The sequence below is a fragment of the Amblyomma mixtum genome, chromosome 1 (genome assembly GCF_055824585.1).
Source record: "Amblyomma mixtum isolate Tamu chromosome 1, ASM5582458v1, whole genome shotgun sequence".
NCBI lineage: Eukaryota > Metazoa > Arthropoda > Arachnida > Ixodida > Ixodidae > Amblyomma > Amblyomma mixtum.
The window spans coordinates 97,907,875-97,935,298 of record NC_143012.1 but is presented as its reverse complement, the minus strand read 5'-3'; the positions used below and the strand labels follow the sequence as shown (position 1 = coordinate 97,935,298).

The following is a 27,424-nucleotide window of genomic DNA, read 5'->3' as shown; positions in this document are numbered from 1 at the left end:
TTCGTCCCTTTCATCCTTCGAGAAATCATTTAACATCGTCGGCAGTCTGAATTTCAACATTGATTTGATTTGCTAAGCTATTCGTAGCCATGGTTAGTCGTTATCAATTCTACAAAGTCGTTTTCTGGCGGTTTCTTGCCGTGGCAGCGACGTCCCGGCCTCTGCCTCCTCTCCCCTGCAAGTGCAGAGGTGGGTTTCCCTCTCTCCACCATCCATCCTGCCATCCGTGGCAGGTGACTATTCCGTGTCTCAACCGTGGCAGGTCGAAACTACACAACACTATGCCGCCGGACGGCGCACACTTTTTGTTCACGGTGGTGCATCTAGTGCTAAACAGGCCGCCGCGGTGGCTCAGTGGTTATGGCGCTCGACTGCTGACCCGAAAGACGCGGGTTCGATCCCGGCCGCGGCGGCTGAATTTCTTTGGAGGAGAAATTCTAGAGGCCCGTGTGATGTGCGATGTCAGTGCACGTTAAAGAACCCCAGGTGGTCGAAATTTCCGGAGCCCTCCACTACGGCGTCTCTCATAGCCTGAGTCGCTTTGGGACGTTAAACCCCATAAACCAAACCAAACCATCTAGTGCTAAACTAATAAACGATAAAGCAAATAATTTAAAAAAAAAATAAAGATAATGAAATAACTTTAATAGCGCGGACTTCAGCCCAGAAATGAGCTGGGACTTGTTTGCGTCAGAGCTAGAAAACTCATTGTAGTCGGTGTGTAACGAGACGAAGCTTTCTGCGTGAATAGGACAACGTATCAGTTTGAAAGAGGGTGTAGATTCGACAACGAAGTTCACACGCATTTACGCTACTTAAAAAGCAATGGCGCCTAGCTTGCGTTGTTCAAGTGGAGGTCTTGCAAAGTCAATTTCACTTTTTATGCATCCGGACTCAAGAGGAAAAGTGCCGGGTCACGGGTGTCACAGGGGTTCGGTTCTTGAAGGAGCCAAACTCATGGAACAGCCTGCAGTTTGTGTATAAGTTGCACAAATCGTTACCTTAAGCATGATGCAGGCTCTGTTTAGGTTTTAGAACCGCCAGGCAGTGTTAGTAATTCAGTGACAAGCAAAATGCGACGATACGAGACTGCAAAAGTCTGCTTTATATCCTTGTTCACAGTTTTAGACGAACTGCAGTGCTGGAGTTTTCGACCGCAGCATCGAACATGAATGCTGAGAAATCTGGATACCCGTCACTTTTGGGCTGATTGTTAGCCCTCGCGAACCTTTTTAGAGGTTATTTCTCGGTTGAAATATTAACACCAGCAATAACAGGAATAGAATAGCTTTAGCTACTGTTCCGTGCTGCATTTATGCTCTGCCCGGCGCTTTGTACTTTAATTTAGTATGCATTTCACGAGAGCAAAAGAAAAAACAGAAGTTTAGTTTGGTTTGGTTTATTGGGGTGTCATGTCTCAAAGCAACTCAGGCTATGAAGGACGCCGTAGTGAAGGGCTCCGGAAATTTCACCACCTGGGGTTCTTTAACGTGTACTAAGTACTTTTTCGCGCACCGCTTTCCTGGTCCATATTCCCTTAGTCGTTGTATGCGCAGTCAGGTACCGGTGGGCAATTAGAGGTAAGAACATTGGTCTACACAGACTCAGTGTTTCAGCAGAGGGTCCTACGCCCGTGTTTCGTGGACTAACACGTTAAGGGCATCCGAAAAGCTAAGCCAAGCACTGATCGCCCCGAAATGTGCTCCCGTGAATGTATCGCTTCGAAAAAGAAGTCTCTTTTTGATAAAGGCAGAAAAAAGAAACTGCGTCCGCCGTCACCTTGGTCGCTGCACACACATCGTGCAACTGCCGCTCCGCAAGCGCGTGTTGACTCTGCAACCCGCACTTGCAACCGGCTGGGGTAACCCCCGGGGCCGGCGAGAGGAGGGCAGGGCGCACAGCCGCTCCAATTGCAGGGCCGCTACCTCCTCCTTCAATTTCGCTGTTGCTCTTGCTTCGTCCCCCCGCCGCAAAAAACGCCATCCAGAAATGCAGCCTCCGCGGCCGTTTATAAAAGCGCGGCTCATCAGGTGCTATCGCCGCACTCGGCACAGCGCAACCGGCCAACTTGTCCGCGGAGCTGTTGTTTCGCCCACCCTCCGTCGCACGTCGCCACCGACGCATAATTTCTTGCCTTTCTTATTCCCTCCGTACTCAACTTTTGTCATCCTTGCCGACCCCGCCACCTCCTGTTTCTTTTGCTTGGCCGTTTAGTATTTCCGCGACTGCTCGCCGCTTCTCCGTTCCCGGCTTGGAGGCGGAGGCGCTTTATCGTGCAAGACGTCGTGTTCTGCCGGTCGTCCGGCGCTTTTTCTTGCTTCAATTTAGTTCGCTGCCCGGCATTGAGGAAGCAAAAAAGAAAGGCCAGAAAAGAAACCCCTCTGTAACGTGTCGTGTAACGAGCCAACCGCCGTCGTCGTCTGGGTCCCGGGGTGTCGCAGCGTAGTTTTTATCTTCGCGTTTCATTCTGTTGTTGTTGCGTTTTCCCGCCGGCCGGCACCGGTGTCGTCTGCTATCCCGGCCAACGAGGCCTGTCGTCTGCTGCTGCCGGTAGCGCCCAACAACAGCTGCTCGCCTCAGTGGTTGCCGCGTAACAAGCGTCTGTACTTGTGTTCCACGGCTGTTGTCGTGCACAGTGCATCCGGATGTTTTCGCGTCACGCATTTAGTGAACGGACGCACCGGTGCTCGTAAGTGTCGCCCGCGGGGAGTCGTCGAACAGTCTTCTGTGATCTATACAACTTCGTCCAACGAGAAGAAAGATGCATCGTCACGAGAACCAAACCCCGTGCCATGGCACCCTGTCCGAGTGCGTATTCTGCTGCGTGTTCCTCACGGCGTTCTCGTCGGCGGTGGTGCTGAATTCGTCGCCGGTAGCGTACAACGCGGTGGGAGGCAGTCGGCACCATTCGCCCACGGTGTACACGTCGTCTGCGTGTGACGACTGTGCCGCCCGCAAGCTCGCCGAACAGGACAACAGCGAGGAGTATCGGTACGCACGCATTGAACTTATCAAGCAACAGATCCTGAAGAAGCTGCGGCTCAGGGAGCCTCCCAACGTGCGGATACCGAGGTCCGTGCTGCCTTCGGTTCTCGCCGACAAGGAGGTCCTTCTATCTCAGACCGGAGCAGACGACGGTGGCGAGGAGAACTCTCGACGCCAGGACGACTTCTACGGGACCATGCAGACGGCGGTGATCTTCCCTCAGAACGGTGAGCGGTACTTTTTGTTTGTTTGAATGCGTCTTCCGACAACGCTGTATTTTGCTGTCAAGAAATCATTTCGCAGCGGCCATAACGCTTCTTGATTGTTGCGAATAGACACCAGGGGCCTACTTACGGAATGATCAAATCGCAAATCTATCCCCGACGGATCAATTAGCCCCGCTCCTATTAATCTATAAGTACGCCAGCCGGTGACAACCAATAGGAGCGGGTCTTTCTGGCCGTTTTGTGACTGTTTTGAGATTGTGATCTCTCTGTAATTAGACCCCATTTGGAGAAATACTGACATGGCGTACAGTGCTGGTGGCACACCACCAGCGCATTCGACCGGCGTATTATATGGAAGCTACGAAATGCTTTTCAACAATCTTGATTTGTGCCCGACAGTTTTTACCAACAATGGATGTAATATATTACAAAAGCCACATCTTTTGGTTATCGAAGTAATTTCTACACTTTTGTACCATGCCCTGCGCTGGCTGTAAGCAATTATTTTATGGTCGAAACTTCGTGTTAGTGAATTACTTCAGAATATTAGCGCAGAACAAAAGGAAGAAAACAGAGCTCGCAGGAAAAAAAACTATTCACGACATATCGCTTTAGGAAGAGCTCAAATATTTATTTCTACTCGACCTTACGGCTTCATGGCTGTGGAGTTCTGCTGCTGAGCGCAAGGTGGCGGGTTCGAATCGCAACCGCGGTAGCCGAATCTAGGAGTGTTGGGGCTGTAAGATGTCGTGCGCTTTAAAAAATTCCTAGAGGTTGAAAGCGATCTGGAGTCTTCATTACGGTATCTATCACAGCCAACGTGCACCTATATGGGCCGTGAAATCCCATCTACCTGCCAACGATTTTTCCTTGCATTGTATTCCATTATCGTCATCCTCATCATCAGCCTGACTGCGCCCACTGCAGGGCAAAGGCCTCTCCCATGTCTCTCCAACTAACCCTGTCCTGTTGCGGCCAACGTATTCCCGCAGATTTATTAATCTCATCTGCCCACCTAACTTTCTGCCGCCCCCTGCTACTCTTGCCTTCTCTTGGAATCCACTCCGTTAACCTTAATGGCCAGCGGTTATCTTGCCTTCGCTATAGGAGTCATACTACAACTATATTCAACTACCTGCGTTAGAGTCAATTGTGTAAATGCGCGTCGAGCAGTTGAGAACCAAGTTTTGCGGACACTATTCGTTATCTGAGCTCATGCCATAAATTGGGGCACTGCTAAACTTATTTTCATGGTCATCTCTCTTTTTTTTTTTTGTACCTGTACCTTAATTTCTCAAGGAGAAAAATAGGCAGAAAGGCTTAAAAATTTGTCGAATATTAGGTAGTACTCAGCGTGTAAGATATAAAGTTTTCTTTTTATTATTCCTAGTCCTAGCCTTTTTTTTTAAGCTTAAAGGCGTCACGCAAAAAGGCACTTGTACTAGAGAAACAAACGGCAGACCTGGTTTGCATCTGAAACCCTCTTCAGGCTCTTAGAACAGCTTGTACCGACTATTTGCGTTATAATAACTATTGTCGCAATGCTTATTGTGATAGTGACCCTGAATGTTTGAGTCGCAGTACTCATAATGTTTTACATTAGTATATTTTTGCGATCACCCAAAAGAAGCAATGCCCAAAAGGTGTAAAAAAATACGAATAGTAGCGTTATAAACACATCCTAAGTTTAACGTCATGAAATAACTTAAGGATTTTTGGCGGCACCTTATCTCTTAAGCATACACGTCTCGTGGAGCTTAAACCACCCTGGACTTTTCTGCTTGACAAAATTGATATTGAAACTGTTAAGATTTGCGGGGTCGCAGCGGAGCACCAGAGCAAGATGACCAGCGTGGCAGGCTTCTAGTTCCGAACAGCCCGTGCCGGGCGTGCGCTCCGAGCACGCGCTGTCCATCTTTATTTTCCTCTGTCTCGGGCTGGTAACGCCGATCTCAGCGCCGGCGCTTTATAGCGTCGCCGGGCGCTATAAAACAATGCAATCTGTTTGAAACAAACGCAATGCATCACTCGTATAAGGCCTATATACAGGTTTTATTCAGGGTTAGTCAACGGCATGTGCAACAATTGGTCGATGCAAGTATAACCTGTAGGATGTTCATACACTCTAGACATGAATGCCCCTATAATGGAAGTAAAAAAAAAAAGAGTATGCTATCCTCGGGCGCGCTCCTTTTTATAAAAGGCAGCACGCTAGAAGACAGCTATTCCATTTTTACTCCTTCAGTTTACAGTGTAACTTCTTGCTCGCACTATCTGGCGGTAGTCCTGGCAAAATTTGCTGTTGTTTATTCGAGAGGAGGCCGAAGAGTATGGGAGTTTGTTTTCTCCCCTTCGAGAAATTTCCTTCTGCTCTGTGACAACGGTGCCATAGAAAAGGATAGGGACAGACGGGCAGTCTGCGGCCACGAGAGTGCTAAGCTAGCGTGCACGTGGATAGTTGGGGCATTTGCACGTATTTGCACGATGATTTGCACGCATTTGCACGATGATGACGTGCGATTACGTCATCATCGCGAGATACTGTGTCGCCTGACGATAGCAAGCTACCCACAAGCAGAAGGCGTCCGCGCGGTGGAGTTTGATGGCGATTGAAACTTGGGAAAAGCAAGCTCCAACCTGAGCAGGAAGGTTTATTCGGACGACAGTGCTTCGAGAGCGTATCGGCTTACTTATTTATTTATTTATTTAAAATAAACCTCAAAGGTCCCAGGTACGGGGTATTACACGCGGGGTAAAGTTGATACATGAAGAAAACAAACAAAAAAAGAGATACATCACTTATTACATGAACAAAATAATTTTTCGATTGATGGCTTGAAATATTGTGGCCTGGAGTGGTGCATGGCGTCAACGGGAAGATCATTTTAGTCCTTTGCAGTCTGGACGAAGAATGAAAAAAGATGCGCATAAGTATGGGCAGATGGCGGGTAAACACTTTTGGTGCGGCTGACACGTTGCGAGGTCCGGTGAGAAGGCTGGATGACGGAGTTGTATGGCTGTGAATGGTAAAGTTTGTGGAAGAGGCAAAGGCGAGAAATTTTACGTTGAGTAACGAGAGCTGGCAGGTCAGCTTGAAACTTTAGATTAGAGACACTAGTGAAATGGCTGTAGTTAGAATAGATAAAGCGAGCAGCTCGATTCGGGACTGATTCGAGAGTGTTAATAAGAAATGATTGATGTGGGCCCCAAATAGCGCATGCGTACTCTAATTTTGGTCGGATAAGGGTTAGATAGGCCATAAGTTTTACAGACGGGGAGGCGAGTCTTAGGTGACAGAGGAAGAAAACCAAGACATCGGTTAGCATCGTTAGTGACTGCTGATATGTGATCGGACCAGGATAGATCGTGGGTTATGTTAATACCCAAGTACTTGTAAGAAGGGACACAGCTGATTGCCGAATCAAAAATCCGAAATAAACTGAAGAGTACCAGAGAAGGAACTTTAATGACTGGAAATGTGGTGAGGTCGGAAGGTATCAAAACTCGTGTCCTTAGCCTGCTTCTACACACTTGGGAAAAAGGGAAGGGGAGGAAATAAATAGGTAGAGGAGGTTGGTGGTGACGTCATAACAAAAGGAGTTGCATGGAGTATCCCAGACACTGAATTCCAAAAAGGGAGATTAATACAGAAGAAAGCTGGAAACACACACACAAAAAAATATTGCAATACTGGCGAAGCTCGACGTCATGATGGTATGTAACCACGGGGCGCCGTCACTGTGGGCCGCGATTCGCGGAGCTGAAACGACGCTTATAAAAGTGGTCTATAGACAGTCTATAGACTTCTTATTGACTGTATTGACTTCCTATAAATATTGCTTTTTGTGTATTCATAGTCTATAGACTATATAGAAACAAGTCTAGTAAAAGTGCATGGCCATAAATGTATAGACTGTCTATAGTGTGTCTATGGCATTTGTATTGCCTAGAGACTGTTCTCTAGGATTTGTCTATAGACTTGATAGACAGAAGTCTGTAGACACTCTACATACTCTCTAAAACTTTTTTTGTAAGGGGAAGTACGAAGCCCGAGCCGGAGCGCTAAAAGTGAAAAAAGCAAAAAAAAAAAGACAACCCGCAGAGAAGAAGACGACCCGCCGATGCACTAGGCACCTTCAGGTAGCTTTCAGCATGCATTGCTTCAGTCAATGTTCACATAGCCTTGCTGGACAGCGAAGTCATTTCATGTGAACGACAACCATGGCATCTGGGGGGTAAAGGGGACAATAGGATTAACTCCTGACGCATGACCTCGCCATGATCATGTGACTTGTCGGTTCGTTTGCTAAATGCGCTGCTCGTTTCAGAGTTCGTCGTCAACTTTCATCATCATTTATTTACCCTTAAGGGCCCTTGGCTTAGGGCATTACATAAGGGGGGGAGGGGGGGGGGGGAGAAGTCGTTACATAATACAGTGGTCGGTAACATCAACAAGAAATACAAAGTGCAGGGCTCATGGTCACCATTAACATTACCAACATTATCAAAAGTATTAACATAAGAAAGACACAGCAGCTCAAGAACAACTAGGAGATAGATAAGAAACACACATGCACACATTCAACAACACGACAAAATAACTGAGCCCTTGAAATGTGCTGCTAATAACTGCCTGAACTTAATGGGTTCGATTTCAATAACTATGAAATCGGGTAGCTCATTCCACACTGTAATGACCTACCCGATTGTCCTTATTGTTTACTTGTTTGTCTCTTCGCGCAGCACAGCTTTAATGCGCACCCCGGACTTCCCTTTTTAATTTTGTCCCGCGCCTGGCGTCGAGCGAGAGGAGTCGTCCCTCTCCGCCCGATAAAAAAGCAATGACCGCGATTAACAAAACGAAGCAAACAGCCAGCTGCTCGGACGACGTAGTTCCGCCGAAAACGCTCCTCAGGTCGCCGCTTGTCGCTTGCAACACCGGCAGCAGCAGCGTCGCCGTGCTTCTGCGAACGACTCGCTATCGCGGTTGTTTGCGCTGCCCCGCGACACTGCGTGTTACCGAGCACGTATACTTATATAATCCTGGGGGCGGCCAAGACCTTACCCCCCCCCCCCCCCCCCCCTCCGTTCTCCCTCACGGAACCTCTCCTCTTGCAGGTTTGGGAGTATTCTGGCAGGGTACAGACCGCGGCATTTCTTTGCTTACCTTTCCTGAATACAGTAATTTTTTTCTTCCTTAGTGCGTTGATTGGTGGTTTGGTTTGGTTTACTGGGGTTGAACGTCCCAAAGCGACTCGGGCTATGGGGGACGCTGTAGTGAAGGGCTCCGGAAATTTCGACCACCTGGGGTTCCTTAACGTGCGCTGACATCGCACAGTATACGGGCCTCTGGCATTTCGCCTCCATCGAAATTCGACCGCCGCGGCCGGGGTCGAACCCGCGTGTTTCGGGCCAGCAGCCGAGCGCCGTAACCACTGAGCCACCGCGGCGGGTGAGTGCGTTGATTGGGCTGGAAAGTTAGGTACGCAGCGAGTTATTGGAAGTGGTGAGAGAATATATTTGTGAGCAAGGTTGTAGATGCGGAGAGGGAAATATATAGGAGAATAGAAAGCGCAGGAATGCTCTGAAGAGTTGCAGCGATGGCGTAGATGTAGAGCATCCGCCTCGCGTGCAAGAGGACCGGGGTTCGAATCCCGGTGCCGCGAAATTCTCCACCGGGATTAAATTTAAAAAAAAAGAAACTCCGCTTGTCGATAGAATTGCATAGACAGGCCTGGGGTGCGGCCTGAACTCGGTGAGCGGAACCGACAACGCACTTCCTCACCACAAGAGGATTCGGCCACCCTGGTGTGGTACTCGGAAGGAACGTTCTATTAACAAACCAATTAACCCTCGGTCCTCAGTCCCCAGCGGCTGCGGAGCAAGTGACCAAGACGGATATGCTTGGGCAGGGTATGTAATGCGAAGGAAAGATAACCGCTGGTCCTCAAGGGTAACGGAGTGGATTCCAAGAGAAGGCAAGCGTAGCAGGGGGCGGCAGAAAGTTGGGTGGGCGGATGATGTTAAGAAGTTTGCGGGGATACGGTGGCCGCAACTGGCGAAGGACAGGGTTAGTTGGAGAGACATGGGAGGGGCCTTTGCCCTGCAGTGGGTGTAGTGAGGCTGATGATGATTCCCTTCCCTTATACACTCCACACAAGAGGAAAGTATGTAACAGTTGTGCCTGGCCTGCATTCGCCTATTGGAGATTTTCACGAATTCGTCGCCACTCTACGGCGGCCTTGCGAAGGAGAATCGACGCTCGCCGAACTACGATTTGCTCCGTTGCATAAGCTGTTGGCCGGGACGTTCAAACATTGTTGTCAGCGTTTTGTTGTGAACTTATATCTTTAGAGAGCTGTAACATGAAAGCTTCCAATATAACGAGACACAAGGGTAGATAAGTGTCGTTGCCTGAGTTCTCTGGTGCTGGCAACGCACAGTGAAAATGGGAATAGCAAATTGCAAAGATGTCAAGTTACACTTGCAGGGCCATGACGATGCGGTTGACGTCAGTCGCCTAGCCTAGAAAACATTATTTCATTGGGCTCGAAGTGTCTATATAAATACGAGGCTCTATTTGTTAACAAACATCGCTCAACACTCATGGCTAAGGCGTATATTCCAATGGCGAAGAGATTTGTTCGTCAATCTGTGTGTATTTGCAGCTTTATTGCTATTGTAGCTGCGGTATGGTGCTTCGTTACCCACGGAGCGCTAGGGGCGGTATGGTGATTTCATTTCAATTGAGTTTCTGCTATTATTATTTTTTCTTTCACTTCGGTTTTGCCCCATGCCCTTGCTAGATCTCACTGGTAACAGACAGTCACACGAACGGATGGTAACAACCGAATAGAATCGGATGAACGGAATTGCATTATGGCGATGTTACATTAGTTCATGTCTCTAATCCACTCAGCCCTCTCCAACAAACTGAGGGAGCGAGGCGCGAATAATTGCTTCGTGATTAGAGCCCTTAAAGGTGACCTCACTGGTCTCGATTTACACTTGTACACATTTTTGGAATATTATATTCATATTTAATGTAGGAAGTCTTCAGTAACATTGACGCTTAAAATGAAAGACAGAAGAGCGCAGCTTTATTTATTTAATTTATTTATTTACTTATTACCCACAGCGCCATATCTAGCATTACAGTGAGGGGGGTGGGAGAGAATAAAAAGTACAACGAGTGAATACAGCAAAAGTCCATGGCCAACATACAATCCAAGCAAGAATAGTATCACAAAATTGCAACGAAAGCCTGATATTAGATCCACTCCGGTCGAAAGCCGTAGCGTCAGTAATTTTGCCTGCTGTAGCCAAATACTGAACGGCCTCGCCTCCCTGGGATTGCGCCATGACCATACCAACGAGAATGGACTATTTCTATGTTGACGTGCTTGCCAATATCGATATGTCATGCCACCGCTAGCGCATGGCCTATTGGATCCATCCCATTAGTCGAGCCAAAACAGCCGACACAGTGGTCTGGTGCCACTCGCTATGCTGGTGGCGCTGTGCGGTGAAGCATATTTTCTGGAGTCAGTTTTGTTCTAAGTCATACATTGTTTAAATTAAAGTTGTAGGTGCTCCTTATGAATGCATAAATAACAGAAAACTATGGGAGACTTTCCTTTTCGTTGTTTCACAAGTACTACTGCTTGCTCGTAGAATGACTTACATACCCCGCTTTGAAGAGTTTCGCTTGTGCTTCGAAGTAGTCTCTTCGGGATAAATACTGCAAGGCGACAGAGAAAGCTTTGCATAGTTCGAGAAAAGAGAAAAATGACAAGAACAGCACATAATATCTAGAGCCAGGCTCTAAGGCACGTCGTAGTGACCTCCTGGGTAAAGTGTACAGACACGAAACATCCGAACACTGGCGTATTCGCTTTTCCTTGTAGTCAAAATGTGGTGCCGTAGCCGGTAATCGAAACAACGAAATATCGTTCATGAAAAAGCCCCATATATTCACGTAATGTATAGCGAATTGAATAAACAATTGGTTTGGTTTATGGGGTTTAACGTCTCAATGCGACTCAAGCTATGAGAGATGACGTAGTGAAGGGCTCTGGAAATTTCGACCGCCTGATGTTTTTTAACGTGCACTGACATCACACAGTAGACGGGCCTCTAGAATTTCGCCTCCATCGAAATTCCGCCGCCGCGGCCTGGATCGAACCCGCGTCTTTCGGGCCAGCAGCCGAGTGCCATAACCACTGAGCCACCGCGGCAGCAGGAATAAAGAATTCGCCAATGCATGAAAACTGCTGAAGAGGCCTTCGTGTCTGAGTGGTACAGCGATAATCAGCTCAACTCCGACGACGAAGCAACTGTTTATTACTGCGACGAGTTTAAAGTGCATAACACGAATTTCGTTCACATTTCCATTGATACAGCATACAGTTCTAGGTCGCTTTCAGCTTGTTGTGACTACTGCTGTTAAAAGGTACCGTCTTTGTCAAAAGTAACCAGGCTGCATGGTTTGCTTCTCATTCGTATAGTAGAGCCCTCATGGCTTCCCTAAAGATCAAAAAGTTCTTCAAAGGTGAGAACAGGGGTTCTCCTTAACATACAGAGATTTAGAGCTTGAGGGCTGGCATAATAGCTTTACTATCCGACTGAGAAGCAAACCATGCAGCCTGGTTACTTTTGACAAAGACCGTACATACGTCGCGCTAGCTTTATTGGCCGTCTGTAAAGGAAGCATTGGCACGAGCGCTCTTCCTGTTGGTTAAAACAAAAAGTCTTGCTGGCTTTTGTTTCCTCATATTTAGGCAACCACTTCGGGACAAGTTCAGAGGAAGCACATATGTGCAACGCTGTGAACATTTCTGTCGTACGTCGTTAAGTCGCGGCTAAGTATGCTCTTCCTGTTTTCGCGCCCAAACGAGCGGTGGATCCGAGCCAGCCCGCCGTGCCTACCAAGTTCCTCTTTGTACTTCTTCTCCTAGGGGCGCAATAAGACCGCGGTCGTAATAACCAAAACAAGCAAAGTAGGCCCCACGTCCAGGTTCCGGCTTTGCTTCGCCAAGAAAGAAGGCATTTTGCTCCGCCAGCCACGCTTGTACGCTGCTGCTGTTACTACTACTACTGCTACTACGCTATATGAGATAAGACGGAGATAAGAAAGATGGGGGGGGGGGGGGGGGTCAATGTGGCCCCGTCATCCGGGAGGAGGCAGGAGTCGGAGCGGCTCGTGTAGAAAGGGCAAACCGAGGATTGCCCGCACCTCGCAGACGTGTCTCGCCCGTCACGTAAACGAGATTGCTCCCCCTCCCAAGAAGCAAAGAAAAAGGCGATAGAGGTCAGGCGGGCGGTAAACAGCGTGACGGTGCTGTTTCCGTCTGCAGGAGTCGTTTGATTAGTTCTAAATAGGGACGCTGTCTAGGGCTCTGCACTTATTGGACGGGAAGCATGTCGTGAATGGTGCAGACGTGTATGTACAGCTGCTGTCTCACTAATTGTTCGGCGACACGTTCAGGAAGCGCTTCGAGAACTGCACAGTTCGATTCAGAACCGATTTAGTGCAGCTGGTTTAGTGCCCCCATTGAAGGTGTTACCAATGATGCCTGCGTCGGAGAACGTTATGGTGTGTTCGATGTCAGTACAATAAAAAAAAAAGAAGAAAGAGCTCCTGGGGCCTGACGCACGTGTCTACAAACTCTGTAATATCATACATGCACAGCAAATCTGGACACAACCATTTTTCAACGGGAGAGAGTTTATGAACGTAATTTTTTCATATGTTGTAAGATTTCACTATAACAATCAATATGTGAGCAAATCTCCCGTCATCAGGCTTGATTTTATCAAGATTTTTGCTGTCATCAAAAATATTCTGCATTGGTTTCCTATAGCAGCCTTCACTGCTCGATGCGAGCAATGGAAAAACTTTGAAAGAAAGATTCTGCTACACATCGAAAGAATGGACCACTGCCTTCATTATTTCACTAACAGTACGTTGCGATATTCCGATATTTGAACTTTTTGTTCAAGAATGCTGCACACAGACCGCATTTTCGCTCACTAGTTTAACACTCTTTTTGTTTCTCGAGACGCAAGACCTTAGATGAAAAAATAACCAGAACACTGTGACACTTCCCATCCTTTTCCGGGGTGAGGAAGTGACGGCAGTTTTGCCACAGCCATGTCTCTGTGTCTGGTACCCCGCGCAAGTGTGGCACCCCAATCCCACACAGGGCTATGGATCCCCGTTCACGAGGTCTACTCAGAGGTCCACTCGGACTAGGCCCGCATGAAGCGCATGAACAGAGAGGATACATACTCTACATACTTCTACATACTGCTATGTAAACGTGATACATACTGCTAGGTAAACGTGATAGTTTTTGCCCACGGCCTGTTATGAAGACGCTAACGGTGTCTGTCTCGGGGAGAATCCCATATAGAACCATTGCAATAAAGCCAGCTGCCAGGTCTCAGGGGCAACATGCAACGTATAATGGAGACCGTGTAAATATTTTTCAGAGTAGCCCATCCCTCTTCGCGCCTCCAGCTGGTAATCACTATGGCTGCCACTTCATAACATTCTGAGCGACACAATCATTTTCGTGGTGGTGTCCTACGTATCTCTAGTAGCAATGTCTTATTTTTAGGGGCTGAAATCTATGCGTGGTTGACACAGCCAACTTCGACGGCACAATGAACACTCAGAAGAAGCAGAAAGAAAAGAATTTCCGCAACACGTTTAAGCAGCGCCATGCGCACCTATACAGGCCCTGGAGGACCGCGCAGATCCTTTGGAAGGGCTCCGCCGTTGGAAGGTTCCCTGCAGGTGCTGGTGCTCGCCGCTCTGACAACATTGGGCAGCGTCAGGCTCATGCCTTCCATGCCCGACGGCGCTAGCCGAGCGAACGCAGTGCTCTGAAAACTTCTGCGTGTACTTAGTTCTAGTGCTTCAGTACAAACGGGCCTAAGCCTCATTAGGCGCCTGAAACAACATCAAAATGACGTCGCCAAAGGCCACACGAAAGAAGATGCCTTGGCTGAAAACTCACATACCATCCATTGGGACAACGCCTCAGTCATCGCGACGGAGAAGTATTTATCTTCCCGCCTACTTCTAGAATCACATCACATCCAAACGACACCACTTGTTTTGAACCGAACGCGGGGTAATCTTCCTGAGATTTACGCATGCTCATTACGCCACCTGCACCGTACATAAGTTCCCACCTTCGTCCATCCGCTGCATTGTGAGCAAGGGACCCGTACGGGCCCCGAAACGTCAATTGTTTTTCTTTTTTTTCTGTTTTCGCGAGTGTTCCTCTTTTCATCTGTTAAGCCTCTAGAGAGGGCTGCGTTTTCGCAACCACTGTGCGTCAGTGTGCGCAAGGAGAGTTTAAGCAAATCAAAAGGAATCAGCTCAACGCAAATTGAGCGCGATGCGACCGAAGGCAATTTGCCGCCGCGGTTAGCTGAAAATTTCCGCCATCGTGATTTGGCCATCGGGCGCTCGCGGTTCCACGAATAGGGTCACGCGCGATAGGGGTGGAATCCGCTAGCATGACGTCAACCCCATCTGGCCTTGGCTGGCGGCTCGAGACAAGTGGTCGCCGTCAAATGATTCTCCCGTTACGGGGGGAGGGGGGAATGGAGAGCCCCGACAATGACGTCTCGTGGTTGAAAGACATTAGCAGGACGCGGAAGATGCTGTCTTGCTCAACGCGCTGGTACGCGGGCAGAGAGCCGAGGAATTATAAGCACTAAAACTAAATGCCTCGTGTGTCGCAGAGCCAACGACTTCGCACAGTTTTCGTACACGGAGACAATTGCTAGAGGACCTTTATCTTTGTCAATATCTTTGGCAATATCTTTGGCAGTATCTTTGTCAGATATTGCCGGTTCTGGTTCGCTTTTGGGCCACGTAACGGAGCTCGTTTTGCATCGTCAGTGTTCGAAGTCTAAGATCTCAATCAAACATTTAAAGTTTACCCCCAAGGGAGCTAGAAAGCCGAACTGTACACGGCTTCGAAGCAAACCCGTTGGCCTAGATGTTTGGGAGAAAGCTACACAACATATAATTCAAGGATTTTGTGCCACGAATTGACTGCGAATTGACTGCGTGAAGGAGGCGACTTGAGCGGCACGGTAGTGCCCTTAAAAAAAGTTTTGACAGTCTGTAGAATGTCTATAGGCTTCTGTCTATAAAGTCCATAGACTGCCTATAGATTAATCCTAGAGAACAGTCTATAGGCAATACAAATGCCATGTACAGTCTATAGAGAATGTATAGATTTATGGCCATGCACTTTTAGTAGACTTTTTTCTATAGACAGTCTATAGATTATTATTAGACAAAAAGCAATATCTATGGGATTTTATAGGGGTGGATGCCTCCGGATTAATTCAAACCGTTGGAGCGCTGCTGAATAACCAAATGTTCCCGGACATAATATAATTGCGGACCTTTATTAGGCGCGCCTTTGACACTGGAAGCGATGATTGACGCTGCTTGCTAACTGTCAACCGTGACGCCACAGGCTCCGTCACCAATGAGATAAGGCAGAAAACAATTAGTTGAGAAAATAACACGTACAAAACATCGTTTTTCTGGTTTTTAACGCTCCAAAATCTCACCACACGAGCGCTTTTGCATTTCCGCGGCGTTCCAGTGGCGTGTCGCGATGGGTGTCGATCCCGCGACTTCCAGCTCTGCAGCCAAACGCCTAAGGCAATAAGTAATCGTAGCCAAAAGATGGTTGCTGAGAGAGGGTTTTTTATGTTTATAACGCCGCTAACATGTAAATGGGCTAAGAACAGAAGAACAATACTGTTTCGTCGATTCGAACCAATATTTCAAGCGTTTCGAGAAGCTAGTACTTCCAGTTTATACCCACGATTGTTTGCTTCGGCGTAGGCATAGGTCGCGAAGATTACACGACTCAGAATTTTCTAATCCAGTAATAGATTCATTTAATTAAGGCGTCCGAGAATTGTTATTGAACGTGACGCGTGGACAACATACATCTGCTATATGGGGTGACGAAGAATATAAATCGACGCGTGCAGTCGAATTCAGCGTCGCAGTGAACTTGACTCATTACTTGGTCTGAACAACAGATTGGTTAAAATTTTAGCAACTGCATGCCTTTTTCGTTTGTTTGTTTGTTCGTAAGCCTTTTTTTGCGCGCTCGCGATTACCTGCAACGCACGGGTTGCATCCTTCCGTCGCCTCGCAAGGCAATGTGCGCATGGAGGATCTGTAACAGCATTTGTAAAAAACTTGAATGCAGGGGAGCCAGAACTTTCAGCGTTCTCGACTCTTCGGACAAGTCGTTTTTCACCAGGAATTTATTTACTTTTTATCTTCACCTGCAATCAACACATCCGCGTCGAGCGCAGTGTGTGCTCTAAGTAAAGTATGACATTTTAGCAGCAAGTAAGCAGAGAAAATGATCACGAGCAGAACGGTGTGAGCACTTTTTTAAGGCGGAAGCCTTTAATGCCGCATCGTTGTTGACAGAACATTGTCAGCAGAGGGTCACGCTTTTCGGTTGGTCGAAACGGTTATGACGTCAGATTGCGCGGATTCGAAGTAATGAGGTCACCCACAAATGCCTGGCGCCCCCTTTTGGAGCAGACGACAACTAATAAAAAATAGTTATCGTCCGCTCCGACAGGGGGCGTAAGGCGGCCGTGCGTGACCACATATTACATACCTCATTACTGCGAACAGAGCCATGGATACAACCGAACTCAATGAAGCAGAGAGAGAGTCGTGCTAAATAAGCAGTCAAGTCGGCAGTCAAAGTGTGTAGTTGTAAAGTGTGTAGTCAAATAAAGCACTAGTACAGGACAAACAGTCTCGCAGTCAATGCCAAACAGTGCGCCAGGAAAGGCTTTCGCCTTGCAGCACTTTAGAGAGCCAAAGTGTCCCCTGAAATTTTTTTTTGTACTTCATCGATTTGCACAAGACAGTTCTCCGCCATAGGCGGTGGGAGCGAGCGTCCGAAGACTTGTTCAGCGCCCCGTCGGCTGGTTCGTTCGGTCGCTTACAAGGCTCACCCCTTTCCTGCTGTCGCCGCCTGAATGAAAAAGCCACACCACTGCCGCACGTGTCGCACTGTATCTCCTCGTAGTTTCCGCTACATCGTGGAAGTTGCGAAAGACCGCACGCACACGGCGGGCGCGTCCGTTCCCTGGCCAGTGAAGATTGCGGCGACCGGTCTTCCGCGTAACTCCTATTCCGCTCGTGGCGGAGCCTCATTTACGCCGGGAATGGATCATACATATCGCGCATTGCATGGCTTAGGCCGGATGATCGACACCCGTTCTGGATAAGGTGGCTTGGGTATGCTTGAGATGACATAACAGTAGCGCTAAAAATCAGGGAGGACAGAGTAGAAGACACAGCAAAACAATTGTAATGCCGCAGGTTAAAACTAACACCTACCGTTCATCATTCTTTCCTCGAACCACAGCCGAGTGGAACGCCTTACCCTATGAGGTCGCTGACATGCCCTCTGTTGAATCTTTTGTTACGGCCGTGTCACCTTATCTGTGATGCAGCAAGTATTTCTTTATAACGCTTCTTGCTTTGCCGTCCGCCTCTCGAAGTGCATTCCTTCTTTCTTTTTTATATTTTTTGATTGTGCGCATTCCTTCCTGGCTGATTGTCAATAGCACGTTTTCTTTCTTTGCCGCTGTTAAACTCAACTTAGCAGTTGTTCGAGAACAATGTCTCCACTCCTGCTTTGACTGCCAAGAGGCAGTTGGCAGTGTTTGATAAATAAAAATAAAATAAACACAGGTGCTAGCCCTACCCAGTCGTCCGTCTTTTTTAGCGCTATACTACTATGTCCTCTCAATCCAAACACCAACTAGCCCGACTTTCTGCCTTAAATTGGGTATGCTTAATTTGAGAGCACGCGACTAGCGATATTCGCACTGGTGCCGTGCAGACGCCACATGCACCCCATGGGTTGAGGCATTCGAAACAGTGCCAACCAATAGACTCAATGGTGCCCTCTCACGAACTCTGGAAGGCCCTGTTTGATCACTGAAGACTGTCTGCGAAAACGCTGACTTGACCGGGGAAGAGTAGATGGCCTTAAAACCAAGCCGTGAAGCCTGATCCATCTCCTACCTACCTGCTGTTTGGTTTCTGCTCCGCTCCACTCTTCTCGTTGTTTTCTTTAAGGAAGCGTATGCATGCCCTGATTCCCCCATGCACTTTCCCCCTCCCTCATAACTTTACGAAACTGGACGAAGTGTAGTAGGTTTAAGTGTGTAGGTTTACCGGAGTAAGCCAGCTAAACAAGGAGTTCCTTTGCACGATGAGAAAATCATGATGTTGAAAAACAAGGCGACAAAATGTAGGCAGAGACAGAAATCCGCTTTGTTTCTCCATACTGTGCTTGTACAAAGGGTCTCATTAAACTTGCGAAAAAATAAAGCTCCTTCCACATACTCAAAGCTTAGTTGAGAATACCAGGATTAACCATAAGTATCGGAAAGCGAATAAGTTCAAAATTTATTCGGCAATCAATCATCAAATGCAGAACAAATGGATATGCAGTAAAGAAAAGCAACAGAAGAGGGTCATAAATAGGACAAAATGTTTTGTCGTTTTGTCATGCTGAAAAATTTTTCCGTTTTTCTGTAGTATTTTTCATAGTACTGCTGTTTTTCTATAGCACTTTCTGCAGTTGGTGTAGGAACTACACAAATTTGAGTTGCTATAAAAAATTCTGTTGATAATACACGTCCATGGGAAACAAACAATACAGAAAATCTGCTGTGTCGACAAAAAATGTATGAGTGTAGTTTTCGGCTGGGTATAATGCAATAAAATAATAAAACTTCTTTTTGGGTTGGTTGGTGCATTTTGAATCGAAGAAAAGGAGCAGCGCCAAAGCATGCAAACACAGTAACAGAAGGAAGAAGACACAAGCGCTGACTAACAACTGAATTTTACTCAAGGAAGGCTCACCTTAAATAAGGTGAGGAACAGAGGTGAAGAGGAGGAGAACGAACAATCATTAAAGAGAACAGCAAGCTCAAGCAAGCAACAAGACATAAAAAGTCAAACATTAGCTGCTTCTAAAAAGTCGACCTCTCCTGTGAAGAGTGATAATGAGGGAGTGATGATGCAAGTGTCTCCATATCTCTTAATATATTACGCTTCCAGGCTAACACGCGCAGTCTTGTCGGCACTCTTACCTAGAATCCTAGCCTCACCCAAACGAGCCACGCATTATCTGCACTTACGTGCGCAACCAAATGCGCGTACTTATCTTTTAATTGACTTAAATTTCGGGCATGTTCCCCCCAGTCGTTCGTTGAGGCAGCGGCTGGTTTCGCCTACATAAACCTTTCCACGTCATGGTAATGGCATAGATCACGCCTGTTGAGCACTTCACAAACGGAGTGTCATGTCTTATCTGGCATCCTCTTTTTTTGGAGCCGCAGATACGCGGGCGTAACTTTCCCAGCTTGTTGGGTGCCGAAAAGCGCTTGTGTCTTCTCCTTTCTTCGTCTGTGTTTGCATGCTTTGGCGCTGCTCCTTTTCTTCGATTCAGAGCATAATTCAATGCCAGGTATATTCCGCTATTGCGCTTCCCAAGCTAGCTCGCTCAGTGCCTTCAAATCTGCAGACCTTCCGAACACTGTCCCGCCAGTGCAGGCCAGGGAGAACTTCCAGCTGAGGCCAGGGAGAACCTCGTCGCTATCAAAAAGAGGGCAGTGTCACTAGGACAGTCTCGCTTGCGGCCCGACCCGCCTGCCCTTCCTGCGGATCGGAGAGGCGATAACCCCGTTAAGCAGTGGTGCGCGTATGCGCCGCCCTCTTCCCCTTTTCCAGCATCCTCCCTTTCTTTTGAAAGCGATCTGTCCGCCAAAGAGGCCGTTCTGCCACTGCAGTCACTCTACTCCATTGCATACATAGCAGGCAACGCTGCGGAGGTTGCTGAAGTAGTGCGTCCGCGAAACTATATTACTCCGCCACGTATCATTCGTTCTTCTCGAAACTCCCGTCAGTGTCTGGACGAATACAAAGAGCCGTATAGAATGATGTAGTAGCATTGAAAATGACGGTCGAAGCTGTGAGGCGCTCAGTGTTCGGGCTCTCTGGAAATAATTTTCACGGAGTGTGAACTACTTTTTGGGCGCGGATATAGCAGTAGCGATTCGCTTCACCAACCGCGTATCATACCGCCACGTGTACTTTTTGCTTCTCGAAATCTCGACGAGTCGCAGGACGAAAATAAGGCAAGAGATAAAACGAAGTCCGGGAGTTGCCAGTCACGGCACTTAAGACTTGTCGCTACGAAATATGTTTGTTTTCTTTGGTTACTTTACTTTAGCTACTTTAGCTACTTTAGGTTACTTTAGGTTACTTTACTTTAGGTTACTTTAGCTACGTTAGGTTACTTTAGCTACTTTTTGCGCGCGTACTTAGCCTGCGCGAACAGGCACGCTGGATATGGCTGCGTTGCCTGCTAGGTATGAAATGGAGACGTCAAAGCGAACGCAACCTCGCTCCATTCGTTACGTGTCTCGTGCGAGGAGTACTCTGACCTGCTGACGGTGTCGGGGATGGGTTCCCGTGCGCGTAGCAACACCGCACTCCTGCCCTTCACGTCTCTCAAACCCCTGCTTTCAGCTTTTTGTGCTCCGAGGTCTCTTTCTGTGCGCCATTTTTTTTTGTCGTTCAGCTTCTTTTTTGAACGTGATGACAGAGGGCGTCTCTCCCTGTCACCGCAGAAAGAGGTCTCTTGGGTTTCTGACCCACACCGATGTCTTCTTACTGTTTACTTTATTTTTATTCTCTCGTCAAAGCACGCAGTTCATTGCCAGTATATGTGTCTGCTGATTTTTCCTGTGAAGAGCAAAGTCCTCACCCAAATTAAACAGCAGCGAGAAAGGATATTCGCGGGCGGAAAAAAAGAAAGAAAAGAAGCTGCAGGTGAGGTTAGCGTAGTCTCGAAGCAGCCCGTAGTGAGATGTGATGTGACCGAGAGAAATGCGCGGAGAAACAAGGATCATGACGCCTCGAGTAATATACATCGCGGTCATTTACCCCGTAGAAGTGACGTCACGGTGAAGCCCCGAGTGGCAGGTTTCACAGTTACGTAAAAGAAAGAGACCAGAAAGACAGAAAAGCGGGAAACGAACACACTGGCATACCCAAAGGCGAATAAGTACGCCTCTGTTCAAAAGTATTAAGGCCAAAGGGCTGGTTTTTGAGCTGCTTTGTCCAGCACCTATGTCCCCACTGAAGGATAAAAGAATCCCCCCTCCCTCCTAACATTTGGAACTGCACGTGTACCATAAATGCTTATCTACGCGGCTCAAAACAAAACCCAAGAGTTGCAGGTTCGGATTTGCTGGGCGGGTTCGTATTTGCAAAACACTCAACGAGTGGAGAACGGAACCTGGCCTTTGTGTTTTTGTCATTGGGGTTAAGAGGGTGGTCACCGGACCCAACATATCATGCATAAAGGGGCAGTGGGGACAACCACATTATTACCTTTCTCCCATAGCACGAATTTTTTTGGATGAAGAAACCTGAAGAAATGCTTTCTAGCACTGCTTTCATAAAGCCCGCCAGTAATACTTCATACCCTAGGAATAATCACTATTTCGTGCGGCACATATAGCGAAAATAACGAGATTTGGAGCTGCGTTCGCATTGTCGTTACTTGTTTTTGAGCATAAGTTGAGGCAAGTGCCGGTGTTATGAAATCGTGCCTATGCTTTCTACGTAAACGTAGTCTTCGTAACGTAGAGACCCCGTTTTCTTTCGCGTAAATACTGAGTAAAAGAGGGGGATCAGTTTGTTGCGAGCAAAATATTAAGAGCTGAGCATATTACCGGTTTGTCGGACGAGGGCTAGTCGTCTCACCCTTCGGGCAGCGTATAGCCAGAGAAGCCAAAAATAAATTCCCGGACGATCATCCGAACCGGTGTAGCGAAGCAGAGACAGTTGGGGGCTTTTGCCTTTCGCTTTACATCGGTCGGCTTCCCATCGACTTATTGACTTTGATCTCGACGTATTTTACGTTCCGCTGCTGTGTGGGCATCCGGATAGTGGAAGAGTCTGGAGGGTGACAATGGGTGAAGCCTTTTTGATGGCGGTGGGTACAGAGTGTAGGTGGGTGGGTGAAAGAATGGCTAGGTGTTGGGCTCCCTTTATCAGCTTCTGGTGAATGCTCGCTTCTTGTGGGCGGAATATGTAGGAATGGGTATGGAAGTGGACGAGAGTTGAGTTGGATGTGTGGGTGGATCCCAGGAAGTGGAGGCTTGCGGAGGATGAAGGGTGTTGGGGGTAGCGATTCTGGGGAGCGGAGGCTCCCCTCTTTTGCTCTCACAAGAGGACGTCGTGATTGAAAGAAATGAGCCTATTACTGCTATCCCGCTCTTATTAAAAAGCATTTGGTAACGATTGCTTAGTGCAATCATACTGTTTCTATTGTTTCTATTGTATACTGTTTCTATTGTTTCTATTGTATACTATTTCTATTGCACTATCCAAATACGTCCCGTACATTTGTGAGCGGTTTAGTTCGTAACGAGCTGTTATCATTTTCTGTGCTCATATTGCGATCTCCTGCCGTAAGTGACTGATAGGTCAAAAGTTTAGGGGAATCCCCCAAGGTGGAGTAGATTTGTAATAAGGGAGTAATTACTCAATGACATCCACCCGAGCACAGCCATACGACTGCAAAGGAAAGCTATACAGCTTCATACAGCTTCCTCAGAAGCTTCGCAGTTAAAGAAAAATTCGTCCTGGTCCGGGGTTCGAACCCGGGACCACCGCTTCACCGGAGCAGTCGCTCTACCAACTGAGCTAACCGGGACGGCAAGCTTATGGTAGGGCGAGAGCGAATTGATCAATAACTGTGTTGGTGACTGATTGCTGTGTTCGGCGCAGTTTCTCTTACTTTAGCGCCCAAAACTGAGTCCCCTCTTGTGGCATTTTCCGTGTTCGCAGATTCGCACGAGTGCGCCTCCCGAGGCCCGCATCCGGGCAGCTGCTTTGTCTTCCACCTGAGTGCCGAGCTGACGAGCCGGAGCGTCTCCCAGGCCGAGCTGTGGGTCTTCAAGGACCTCGACCCAGCGGCGGCCTCCTCCTCCGCAGTCAACCACACCTTCGTCGTGTCCGAACTGTCCGTGGTGGAGTCGCACCGGAGCAACCGCCACCACCCCCACCAACCGATGCTCCGCAAGCGAGTGGTCGCCTTCGAGAGCAGCTCCTCCAAGCCAGAGTGGCTGCGTTTCGACCTGACCACCTTGGTCGCCCAGTGGGCAGGTCGCCGGAACAGGCCCAGGGGACTCGAGATCAGCTGCAAGACCTGCGGCAACCTGAGGAACGCGGCGCCTTCGGCGTCTTCTTCCGGGACGCCCATAGGGTCTACGGGAGACAAGCAGCCTTTCCTGGTGGTTCGCACGGACCCTAACGCCTCGGGCCCGTCCCGGTCCCGTAGGAGCGTCGACTGCAACGCGTCCATATCTCGGTGCTGCCGCGAGTCCTTCTACGTATCCTTCAAGGAGATCGGCTGGGACAGTTGGATCATCCAGCCGGCAGGATACTCGGCCAATTTCTGCCGCGGCTCGTGTTTACACGACATCAGCGTCAACAAGTACCACCACACCACGGTGGTTCAGAGGTTCCTGCACAGCGCGGCGGGCGCCGGTATCAACAGCACGCTCAAGCTGAGCCTGTGCTGCACGCCTTCGCGCCTCTCCTCCATATCGCTCATCTTCATCGACGAAGACCAAGTGCTCAAGCAGAAGAGCCTGCCCAACATGGTGGTCGAGGCGTGCGAGTGTGCGTGACAGCCCCTTCTCACAGAGTGTGGTCTAGGTTAAACAATTCTCCCTTTCCCAACAAGAGACATTGGACTCGTGACTCAGTCGGTGCTCTTCCATAACCTGTGCGTGAGAGGCAAGGGACACACATGCTCTGCGGAAGATCGCTTAAAAAACAGTATTCCATGAATGTATGAAAGTGTGTATTCAAAATGTGTTCTCAAATGGCCGGATAGTTTTGTCGAGCTGCATTGTGTTGAGGTTCTTGATAGTGTAGACACTTTGCATGAACACTACCATAGAACCTCGAGAAATCGTCACGTGAAAGTCAGCATGTGCTTTTGGAAGGTAACGCACTTGTAGTCTCTGATGGCCACTTTCCGTGTCGATTGGAATTCTCCGGCTTTGGGCAGAAGGTCAATATTCTCTTCATGAAGTTGGAAATTTAGTTTTGTGGATAATTCACTTTCATGTGCCTTTTCTTCAGTCTTTAGAACAGGATTTAGCTTATTCAGGGATTAATTTTTTCTCTGCTGTAGTCATCCTCAGCTTAGGCGCGAGCTGGGAGGAAAGAATAAACTATTTTCTAGGACTATTAAACAACCTACAGCAGGACAGTTAAGTTCATAACATTCCGGGAGGCAAGACCTTCTTTGTTTATTCTGAAACAACGTGGTTTTATTGAGAGATCACACGAACTTCCACATTTAAAAAATAGCTGTCTTCTGTAGTATTAAGCTCCTATTGCACGGTCAGTGACAAAGAAGAGGTCTTTCAACTTCTTCTCGCACTTAATATCTGCTTTCCAGGATTGCGTACACGGTTCGTTCCCTGAGACACGAGCAAGGCACGTCGCAACTGATGCTAGGAAAATAAAAATTCTAAACAACAAGGAACACAACAAGTAAGCGACGCGGTTATTTGAGACGCAACACTGAGAAAAACACCGACAACGCGATGCTGCATTTTCGCTGTGCCACCACTCAAAAAACTTCTTGTTTTCAATCACGATGACCGGGTCGTCAAGCCTGGCGAGGACGCAGTAGCACGTAGACACATTCAAGCACGCGACACATGCTTGTCCACGTGCACACGGCTGGGCACAACTCATATACGCGGGCAAGCTATGAGCAGACGACGGAAAGACTAGAGCCCCGGGATTATCAGGATCTGAAAATGTGTTGTGCTCGCTCGTAACTAGATCCCTGGAATGAGACGGAGAGCAGAGAAAGACTGTATCTCGATCCCTCCTCCTCCCTCGACGACACCCCCACTACTTCCCTCGCTCGTTCTTTTCGAGCCTCAGGGATCTTGAGCTCGTCTGTCCCTCTCAGCCATTCTGCAAAGACGTTCGTACTTTTTCCCTTATGGCACGTTTCCTATACAAGACTCGCACGATGGAACCTTTCCGTCTGACTCGTCTGCCCCTTCTGCAGACGCTTTTCTTGGCGGACGCCAGGACGTACATGGGTCTTTGCAATCGCCGCCATCTTTCCCTCTCGCTCATGGCGAGACGCTGTATCGGAGAAAGGATGACTTCCCGACTGCCCAGCAACAAGATTTCATTCGCCCTTAGAGCATACCCGATGCCGAGACGACGGAAATAGCACGCAGCAGTGAAGGAAGGTGGAGAGAGCGACTTTACGCTCAATACCAAGAGAAGTTCAAGTAATCTTCCGAACCTCTCTCTCAGTCCGTTGGTTCGGTCTTCTTCGAGAGCATTTCACGCAAGCAGACCTTATTTCTCATACTCTAGTCCTCTTAAACATTGTGATGTCCCAAACTTCATTTCTTTTTTCCCATACTATTCATCTTTTACCAACATATTTTTAGGCCATCTTTTAATAATTACTTTGCCTAAGAAGGCAAGTTTCATCGATTGCGTATGTCCTTTGTCTGATAAAGCCTTTCAAGTGTTTAGTTATCAAACCTCTGCCCAGGTCACACTGAGACCGATATTTGAGAAGGGCTTGAGACTGACTCATACAAATCAGAAACTACTCGCACCATCACTAAGTTTTTCTTATTTTGGTTTGGAAACTCAACTAACGCTCCAGTTCAGCGTTCCAACCGGCATACTTTTCGGCTGAACTGCGTTTGTAGTTATTAACCACTTTATTCTGCTCTCAAAAATGTTTGTGACACGCAAGTTTCTTCGTTTTCGTAGCCCTAAGGAACATTTCCTTTATAGATGCGCTCCCCATATTTCTTCACTTATAGAATATTATATTTTTCCTCTTAGCATATTTTCGTCTCATTTTCTGTGCGATTGATGAGAAAGCGCGAAATATTATTTATCTGGTGTGCGAAGAATGTATTTATACAGCGAATGACTTTTTCTTCCGTTTGTCTTTCGTAGTTTTTGTATGCCTGACAGAGAACATGCGCAAAAAGAGTGCTTCTGTGTGTGCTCGCGTGTGTGCCTTTCTTTATAGGTTGTTCGTTCATCGCACGTCGAAAAACAAGAAAAATAAAAGCAATATTATTACCTACCACCTTTGGACTTGTCCATTTGTAACCCTTGACCACGGCTGCCGAGCTGGTGGCCTATTGCATTTTAAGGCGAAAGCCTTTAAAGGGACACTGAGGAGAAATTGAAGTTGGCTTGTATCGACAGAATACCAGCTCCTGATTACAAAAACGCCACTCATACTGACAACAAAGCTCTTGTAACGTAGAAAAGAGCAAGAACCAAAATACAGGTATCGCCGCCACAGGCCAAACTCGCAAGTACAAGCGTCATGACGTCATATAACAAAACAGTGTTGCTAGAACCAATGGTTCTAGCAACGCTAGGACACGAGAAGCACAAATCACTGAGGCGCAGCCAATGCATGCGCAAATCTCCTTGACGTCGCCAGATGGCGCCACGTGCCGGGCAGCTACGCGCTCGCCTGAACCATCGGGACCAATCAGCGCCTGCTCGCCGGCGTTAGGCGGGCTCCCGGTATTCCGCTAGCGGTATCAAGGTACACGGTATGCTAAAGGTGTCTATTTGCGAGAACTTCGTTGACGACTTTGAGAACGAGATCCATCGTAACGCTCGCAAAACGCCGGTGCAAACGTAAGCGAAGCAACTGTAGCGACGGCCGCAATAGCCGATAGATGCCTTCAACGTGCGGCCGGCGGTAGCTTTCTTTTCGGCTGCTGCTAGGCCGCACTGCTGGCCGCCAGAAATCACGGAGTCTGCATCACGTCATGTCACGTCATGTTTCACGTCACTTAGTCCTCTGTCGTCATAGCCGAATCCCAAGTTTGAATCACAGCGGCGGGAAAAACCTTTTCAACTTCGAATCCAAATTTCTTAGAAATAAATGCATTTTTCGCTGCCGGCCAAGTGGCAACAAAGCCATGACATGCCGAACTATCGGATTTTGCTATAAAAAATATATTAATAGTGCTCTCCTCAGTGTCCCTTTAATGTCTCATCG

The 27,424-nt window shown here is 47.9% G+C and overlaps 1 protein-coding gene across 1 annotated transcript; it reads left to right on the top strand.

The window, feature by feature from the left end:
- The first annotated feature begins 1,981 nt into the window (after positions 1-1,981).
- On the top strand, positions 1,982-26,486 carry LOC149367281 (protein dawdle-like). Its single transcript, XM_089554930.1, has 2 exons — positions 1,982-3,212; positions 23,176-26,486. The coding sequence occupies exons 1-2, from the start codon at positions 2,762-2,764 to the stop codon at positions 24,018-24,020; spliced, it is 1,296 nt and encodes a 431-aa protein (XP_089411056.1). The 5' UTR covers positions 1,982-2,761; the 3' UTR covers positions 24,021-26,486.
- Positions 26,487-27,424: the final 938 nt, after the last annotated feature.